Source organism: Solanum dulcamara, chromosome 7 (assembly GCF_947179165.1).
Source record: "Solanum dulcamara chromosome 7, daSolDulc1.2, whole genome shotgun sequence".
Classification (NCBI taxonomy): Eukaryota; Viridiplantae; Streptophyta; class Magnoliopsida; order Solanales; family Solanaceae; genus Solanum; species Solanum dulcamara.
The window spans coordinates 15,105,840-15,115,117 of NC_077243.1; the positions used below are offsets into that span (position 1 = coordinate 15,105,840).

The following is a 9,278-nucleotide window of genomic DNA, read 5'->3' on the forward strand; positions in this document are numbered from 1 at the left end:
AATTCACCAAAAAATAACTTGCCAATAATATTTGAAAATTTAGGACCAAACACTAGCTAAAGTGTCCGTCTCCATCAGCTTATAGGTACCCCCTTACACCTGTCCCAATTGAAATAGTATTTTGAAAACATATTAAAATATTTAAAAAAATTTATGATCTTAAATATAAATTCGCTATTGGAGGATGTTGGGCGTAAAAGTATTAATCTACTAAATATAAATGTGACATTTATTTTAAACAGATTAAAAAAGGAAAAGTAAAACTAAAAAAAAATGAAATTGTGGAAGTACTAGTCCCACATATCAATTTTGTGATGTGATTTCCACGCACATGATTCATGCTGCAATTTGCAATGTCATTCCAAACACTAAATGCTAGATAAATTGACAAAAAAACTGTTTAAGATATGTACCTTCCATGTATGATAAAAATGATTTTTCATAACTTCTTTATAAATAAACTACTACATAGAAGAATATTGATAATTAAAGAAAATAATTATGTAACTTGTTGTAGTGTTTAAATGTGCATTTCATTAATAGTCTAAACGCGCATTTATGTGATAGAGATTGCTGCTTAATGTTTATATTAAAAATAGATGTCAAATAATACTTATCAAATTTATGAAATCAAGAGATAATTTACACTTAGTTTTTAATTTATTTTTATCATCAATTAGTAGTCATTTTCATATTACACTTTTCAAGATATTGTATTTATTATATTCAAAAAGTGATATGGTAAAATTATCTTTTTATTTATAATTTTTTTAAAATTGTATAAAATTAATAATAGACAAGTATTGTTGGACGGAGAAAGTATTAATTAGGATTTCACAAATTGTTTCAAATAAGCACACACCAATTCATAAAAGCAGAGCAAACTTACAATAGTCACATTTATTGTTTGCCTTATTTAATTAAATAATATAGTCACATGTTTACGTAAAGGATTTCATTTATCCTCTACAATTTAACATGAACCTTTTCCTTTCTTAAATTGACAAATATAATATTTATGGTTTTGTGCTAATAAACATGGTAAGAATTTTCACTGAGAGAGTTTGAAAAATAAAAATATTGTGCATAGAATTTAAAATATCAACATAAATTTTGAACTTTCTCAATAGTTGAGCTAGTCTTGTGTTGAGTGGATTCAAAAATTACATATATACAAATAAAAAATAAAAAATTACTTTATACATTGTAATATTCTGTCGATGAGATTCGAGTGAACACTTTAATGTTATCTAAGATCTGGACCTTATCTTATATATTTACACATTAACTTATCTTGTATTTGTATAGAGAATTTATTTATATATGTTTGATTGCGAGCTACTTATTAAAATGAAGAATGAATTTGATGGCGTATTTATAATTAATTAATCTCAATACTCTATGATAATGATATATTCAGTGTAAATTAACAAATGGTGGTGCGAATGACTCCATACTATGTCTAGAACATATTATGCATATGCCTATATGGTGTGTTTAAGTGTTTCTTTATTTGAAAAATTTACATACTTCTGAAAAAAATTCCAGTGAAGGAATTGATAAGGGGGTTGTTTGGTGCAATAGTGGGATATTCCATGAGGTAGGATAGACATTTTTAAAATGGGACAATTAATTTTATTGTTTTAATATAAAAATTGTTTTGTAATATTTTAAATTAAATATGAATAAAGTTAATTTTAAATTTCATTCCAACATTATTATCTTTATCTCATGTATTTTCTCTATTTCATAATTAGGCACTTGGCTTTTATACTTCTTTTCTTTCAAAATAAGTCACTTTAACTGTATAATTTGAAAAACATATTAATTTTTTATTTATTTTGGGACGGAAAAAATCACCAAACGACCTAAGGAGTTGTTTGGCCAAAAAAACTATAAACACAACTAAATACTCTACTATTTCTCCCATTTTCATTTTTTTTGCCCCCTCTCTCGCGTCACAGTATTATCTTTTTTCTGCAGACTCAGTAAAATAATACATCACTCTAAAAGAAAAAGAAAAGTCTTACCCTGTTTTTGCTCTTCCCCCAGCTCACGATCTTTGAGTTTGGGTTTTGTTCTTTTGATTGATGGATAATAATACCATTTAGACCATCAGGTACTATTATCGATTTCCAATTTTTTTTCCTGAAAATACTATTGGCTCATGTTGTGTATATATTGGGAATGACAGGACTGATCTTTTTTTCTGTTTTGCTTTTTCACAGAAGCCGAATTTGGAAAAAAGGGTTAAAGAAGAAGGAGAAAAAGGAGCAGTCTTGGGTACTTTGACACAGTTTTTGCTGAAGGAACAATCATGGCCGTGGATGAGAATGGCTCGTTGAATCGGACGGACGAGAGTGCTGTAAAGAATGGTTCCGGTGCCGTCGATCATCAGCCTAATCAGAACGGTGTGCCACAGTCAACGATACCCACTGATCAGAATATTCAAATAATGTCTGTTGATCATCAACCCCAGAAAACCAGTGTGCAGCATAAGTCTCAAATGGGTGTTTTTCAACGGCTGAAACAAAGCATCAACGGCAATGGAGTGCTGGGTCACCTGAACGGTGTTGATTTGAGAAGAAACGGGGGGCTGGTTGATGAAGATGATGGTGGGGAAGGGTTTAAGAAGGAGATGAGGGATTTGGAGGAGATGCTTTCCAAATTGAACCCCATGGCTGAAGAGTTTGTGCCTCCCTCACTCTCCAGCAACCACGGAGTAGTGCCAATCCCTTCCGGTGGAGAACAATTTGGGTTTGATGCTTTCAATTTTGTAATGCAAGCTGGACTCAGCGATGGAAATTTCAACAGAAGGGTATCTATCTCAGCACTTTTTCTCTTTACTAATTTTTCATGTTTTTCATTCAGTAGCTACTGGAAGACAGCTCATTTGCCTTATGCATGTTAAATGTAATCCATAACTTAATTTAGGAAATTTTATAATTGGTACTATATCATGCAAGAACATATATTGAGGAGGATACAGTTATTGAGGTCTAAAAAGGAGAACATTGATGTTTTTATCTGCCCCATTGTCTGAAAATAGACAAATTTATTGTATCTCACCTTTTTCAACCTTGTTTGTAATGGATCACTGTCATGGAGTCGTGGCTAACAATTCTGGTTGAAATGCACTAGCAGAAGAGAAATGGCTATGGTCTTGGTAGGAGACGGACGAATGTCCGGACGAGCGTGGCCCAGCGTGAAGATGTTATAAGGAGAACAGTTTATGTGTCTGAAATTGATCATCAGGTACTAAAACGAGGGTTATTCAGGGCACCGGGTACTTGTTCATTATTTATTGATTATTTCACCTTTATCTTTTTTCGGGGACTTATTGTTCTTATTTTGTGTAGGTGACTGAAGAGCAACTTGCTACACTCTTTCTTACTTGTGGGCAGGTGAATATGTTTCCCGTTCGGTCATGCTTCCGCATTCAATCATAATTTACAGCATTTTTAAAAATGTTAATGAAATGATATGTTGCCATTATTCGTCTAACCTTTATGTGCTGAAGGTGGTTGATTGTCGCATATGTGGAGACCCCAATTCTGTACTCCGTTTTGCCTTTATTGAATTTACTGATGAAGGTATGTTGAACCATAATCTTTGGTTTGACATTTTTCATTTTTGGGTAAAGTTCTTGTTGTCTAACAGTGACATTCTCCCATGTATGGTCTGCAGAAGGTGCAAGGAACGCTTTGAGTCTTGCAGGGACTATGCTAGGGTTTTATCCCGTGAGAGTGCTTCCCTCTAAAACTGCAATTGCACCAGTTAATCCAACATTTCTTCCAAGGGTGAGAATTTGTGTATATTTCTGGTATTTTCTTTTTGCAAAATTGCCGTTGAAGGCGATGAATGGATACCTCTCCGTTCTAGTACTGAAATTCTTACCTTCGGCATGGATATGTAGTCTGAAGATGAAAGGGAGATGTGTGCAAGAACTATATACTGTACAAACATTGATAAAAAGGTAATTTTGGGTTTGTAATCCTTGTTTCACATGGTTGAAGAGCATCTATGGAGATATTGCTTTATGACTTGTTCATTTTTATGAAATAGGTTACTCAAGCAGATGTCAAGCTCTTTTTTGAATACTTTTGTGGAGAGGTTTGTAGCTTCTCACCTAACTTTTCTGCAAGTGCTTGTCCTAGTTAATGTCCTTACTCTATGCGGTTTTCTTCTCTAATGCAGGTTAAGCGCCTGCGGTTACTTGGTGACTATCATCATTCCACTCGTATAGGTTTTGTTGAGTTTGTTATGGTAACTTCCATGAGCTTTTCTTGGTTTTGCTATCTGATATATCTTACTGTTGTGGACATTTGCTTCTTTCTACTCTTAAGAACTACTAGAACTTCCATTCAGAATGTGTGGTCTTTTACTATCCATGTTTGTAGTTTAGCATTATTTTGATGTTATTACATATTTGAGTGTTTCACATTCAGAGTGTCAAAACATCAGTTTTGTCCCATTTTGGATTTCATGTGGACGAACTAAGTTCTTGGTAGTAGTCTGGCCGTTTATGTGAATTTTTGATAATGTTAACTGTATTTGATTCGAAGTTTTTCTAAGCTTATGTTATCTATCTTCGTCACCAGAAACTAACCTAATAGTCTTAACTAGATAACATGAGCTATGCGAGCATTCAATTCTCTCTGGTAATAATCTTCGGAGGAGACCTATCCTATGGGGAGGGGGGGGGGGGTCACAGACACCTATTAACCTCGGAAAAAATCCCGTATATATCCTTAAGTATGTAGATATATTTCACTAGGCACCCTAATACACAAATGGTAGAAGTGGTCACTAATTGATGGGGCTCCTTAGCTTTGCCCTTAGGTTCAGTGACCAGGTTCGATCCTGACTGTAGCATACCCTTTTTTTTTTTTTGGTGTTGAACGGCTTATTTTAGCATACCAGATTATTCCTTGTTCTTCTTACAAGGAATCTAAAACTTCTAAAATTGAATCAAGATCATCAATATTCTGATTTACACCAATAACTAAAAAGGAGAATATAATTCATCTTGATCATTTGTATGGGACTACTTGTATTTTCAAAGAGTCTTGAATTCCTTTCCTTCCACATTATCCACCAAATGGTGGTTCGAACAATTTCCCATCTGTCTTTGTAAGTGGTAAAGTCACCCCCTGTTCCACCTTGACAAGAGTTCCGAAGTTCTTCCCAGCATTCCCACCTAATACCCCTGAGGTTGATGGGCAAATCCCATAGTTAGATGGCCACTTTACAATGTAGAAACAGATGGTTGATGTCTCAACAACATCTTGAGCAAAATTGTGTTCCCCTCTTCCTTAGATTTTCCTGAGTAAGGACAGCTTTTTTAGCTACCAACCAAGTAAAGCAAGCCTTTGCATTGTTCCTTTACTTTTTATATATGCTTCCAATGCCATAGACTGTTTTGGGATCCCACCTGGTTCATATCTTTATATGTTGAGCTGACTGTATACATTACATTGCTATGCTTTTGCCAGCTAAGTATATCTTCCCCTTCTTGTAGTCCTTTGAATTGCTTCAGATTTTAAAAAAATCAGAATCCACTTTTCTTTTTCGTTTCTTTTGAATTAATCCCTACCTCAAAAAGTCCCAACCCACTTCTCCGTCCATGATAGAAATAAGAAACTAAGAAACTCTTTTTCCAATTCCAAACTTAGCTTCTCTCTCCCTATCTCATATTACCAGTCCCAGGACCGCAATCCACCACCGGAAGTTTCAATGTTTTTTTTCCGAAAGACATCGGTGCCCCCTCCATGCTTAATTCCTGGTCTACCTATGATGATCTTTACTATAATTGAAATGTTGTGGTATGAGAAAGGTCCATCATCTGCAGGACGGTTCAAAGTTCAAACTGTGGATACAATGTAACAACAACAACGACATATCCAGTGAAATCCCACAAGTGGGGTCCGGGAAAAGTGTGGATACGATGTGCTTGTGTTTATTTCTCTATAGCTAATGTGCATGATTTTTATTTGGATGCTTCGTTGTTAGAGTAGTAGAGTGGATGACAAATATTGGATATGGTACCCACTTGATGTTCAGTAAATCTTTGAGGTATATAGTTGTGTAGTTTGAGTTGCTGGACTTATATAGGATTCTATTATCATTTTATGTGGGATAGAATATGGTGTAAAAGTGTGTGACTGTCTCATCTATTATTATTTTATGCGGGATAGAATGTGGTGTTGAAGCATGTGACTATCTCATCTAAAAGCTTAAGCGGTTAGAGAGAGAGAGCACACCTTTATTTATTTAATTATATTCTCAACACGCCGCTTCACGTGTGAGCCTGATTCTTTTTTCATGGTCAAGCACGTGAAAATTCTTTTTGATAATGGGTGACATTGAGATTCGATCCCTCTACCTCTACCTGCTTTGATACCGTGTTGAAGTGTGTGACCATCTCATCTGAAATATTAGACTGTTAGAGAGAACACATTTACTTAGTTATATTCTCAACATGTGGAACAAAAATGCATTTATTAGCAGTATCTCTATAAGAATATCTACAAAATGCCTTTAAAGTAAGATAAATCCTATGTATTATCATTTACAATATAGTGATAATATTTACATTAATATTATCTGGATAATAATTATTTATTGACAAGATACAATCTTTGCATTATTATCCATCGCATAACAATCCTTGTTTTATAATTCTTGCATAACTAATGTGTGACCAAGATCCTTAATTCCTTGACGAGGATGAATATGGGATCTTTTGTCTTTCTATGTTTTAGTTATCCAGGATACATATGGAAGGTCTCAGAATCACCAGATTTGGATAAGCTGGATGTTCGTTTAAAAATAAAAAAATAGATTACTTTATGGAAGAAACCCGACGACACTTAGCAAATTTAATCACTAATGAAATGATTCCTGGACTACAGGAAAACAGAAAAGTTGCCTGTGTTGTCGTTTTGATCAGTTCAACAGATATGTGTATTTGACAGCTAAAGAGTATATGCCAGTAGATTATTAGCAATTCACAGTAATGTGGGTTAAATAAAATTGCAATCTCGGTGATTTTGCGGTTGGCCAGCTTGTTCTATTCTCCATCTCTCAGTGACCAACTTTTGTGCTACGTTTATGGATGTTGCTGTGATGGGAGCCCTTACAGCTTTATTATGTGGATTCTGTACTTTTTGATCACTTGAATGAAACTGGAAAAGAAGTGCTTTATACTTGGTATTACTATGTGAGATACTTTTGTTATAAGTAGATCAGCTTTACCATCCAAACAATCTTCACACTGGAGAAAGTACTACTACTTTAGTACCTGGAATGTCGTGATATCTGGTTCCCATGACTAAGTATCTTTAATATACTTGCATTAAGATATATGATTATTTTTCTGTTCCAAAGGTTCTTTCTACCAGCATGCTATCTCCTCATCCACATCATTCATTGAGAATGTATATAGGGAACCATAAAAAGCATCTATTAGTCTCTTTGGTGGTGGAGGTTCTAGAATTGAACTTACTCACCGTACTCGCTCTAGGTTGCGGTTGCAATCTGCATCCAGTTCTCCTTGATGCCTTTTTTTTAGATGACCGTGGTGTTCAGGCTAGCTTTCACGCATTCTCCTTGATGCATTGCAAAGCTGTTTTCTGTTTGCTTTAAACTCCGGAATTTATATTTTGTGCCAGTGCTGCAAGTCAAACAGGAGATTTCTATATTGTCACACTTTCTGTTTTTGGATGGAAGAATGCCACACTTCTGTTTGCTTCCTCCTTGTGATTAGCTGTAGGTGTAATTTGTTTCAAGGAGGACAATTCTAGCTGTGGCAATGACAAATTTTCTCTATATTAGACTTAATCTTTGTCTTGACCTATTCTTCTTGCCGATTCTTTATTGTCTTCGGAAGATTTATTTATAGGCTCTGTTGCTTACTTTAATGTAACATACATGGTATGGATTTATCTCACTTTGCTTCTTACTCTAGATTAATTTGCATTGATCTTCCATGTTATGATGTCAATGATTGATGCCAAAAATCCCCTGGACTCCTCGTGATGTAATGTAATATATTTGATGAAATTCAAAGTACAAAATTTTGAATTACTCCATTGTACCGCTTATTATGTTTGTTTACCTTTCCCTTAAAAAGGAAATTTAGCACGTCGCATTTCACGGCTATTGCTGTTTAGTATAGTTTTCATGATGAATATTCTGATTATTGCAGGCTGAGAGTGCCATTGCTGCACTGAACTGCAGTGGTGCAATCCTGGGATCACTACCTATAAGGTTTCTCTCTGATTCCAGTAGACTTCGTGATGATGTTTCTTCTATATTTTACTGACATTTCGGTTAATCTTAAACTTTTTCCATATACTGCAGAGTAAGCCCATCAAAGACTCCTGTCCGACCACGCGCTCCTCCTCGCTCGTCAATGCAGTGATATATCACTTTGCGTTCCTCATCTGATCTTATATCTAAATACATATGTAGATACAGATACCATCGAGTACCTCGTGGCATGTGTCTTTTAGTTTATTCTCATTACTCAGCCGGGCATCTCTCACCCACAGGATACTTGTTCTTAATTAGGCTTGTACTGTTGGCTGGTTTATGAGTGCTTATGTTGATGTAGTTTAAGTTTGGTATATTTATGTTCCTCTAGGCAATGCCTCCAGTACCAATACTGACTGATGTTCTAACTGTGACATTGATCCAATGAGTTCCTTGATATTCGGCTACCCCATTTGTGTTCCTGTGTTTTGCTCTTCCTTTCTACTCTGTGCAAGCTGTACTTAGGGTTGTTTGGTTTGAATACAAGTTATGTGGTGATAAACTATTTTGATGTAACATGTAATTCATTCAAGGAAGAATAGACAGTACAAATTCTAAAATAAATATTGTAAAAAAGAAAAAGAAGACATAAATTCCTTTTGTCCTTTTGTTAACGTCTGATTCCGGACATACTTTATTCTTTTGGAAAGAAAAATGTCCCCATACCTCCACTTGTATATTTGCAGAATTTTGTCATCATAAATACGGGTCTGCTGCTATTTGTACTGCTTCATCTTCTACAACCCATTCATTACGAAAATCAGCTTGTATCAATATTAATAAAACATAAATATATGTAAGAATCTAAAACATTGTGATAATCAAATATACTTACTGTCTGAAGTAAAGAACAATAATGAAAACCTAAAACGGGACTCCAATGAAAAATATAAAACTAGTAGGCAAAATGTTTTCAAAAAACTATTTTTACGATAGTAATTTTTCCTAAACTGTGCAAATAG

General features: G+C 34.6%; 1 protein-coding gene across 3 annotated transcripts; it reads left to right on the forward strand.

Annotated features, from left to right (window-relative positions):
- The first annotated feature begins 1,940 nt into the window (after positions 1-1,940).
- LOC129894359 (polyadenylate-binding protein-interacting protein 12-like) lies at positions 1,941-8,713 on the forward strand. 3 transcript variants are annotated; one of them, XM_055970020.1, is made up of 11 exons: positions 1,941-2,119; positions 2,229-2,818; positions 3,142-3,255; positions 3,360-3,404; positions 3,521-3,593; positions 3,688-3,800; positions 3,917-3,976; positions 4,066-4,113; positions 4,198-4,266; positions 8,210-8,271; positions 8,365-8,713. In XM_055970020.1, the coding sequence occupies exons 2-11, from the start codon at positions 2,318-2,320 to the stop codon at positions 8,423-8,425; spliced, it is 1,146 nt and encodes a 381-aa protein (XP_055825995.1). In that variant the 5' UTR covers positions 1,941-2,119; positions 2,229-2,317; the 3' UTR covers positions 8,426-8,713. The 3 variants fall into 3 exon arrangements, with proteins under 3 accessions (XP_055825995.1, XP_055825996.1, XP_055825997.1); XM_055970021.1 differs by having other exon boundaries at positions 3,145-3,255; XM_055970022.1 differs by lacking the exons at positions 8,210-8,271; positions 8,365-8,713 and adding an exon at positions 6,765-7,206.
- The last annotated feature ends 565 nt before the right edge of the window (positions 8,714-9,278 follow it).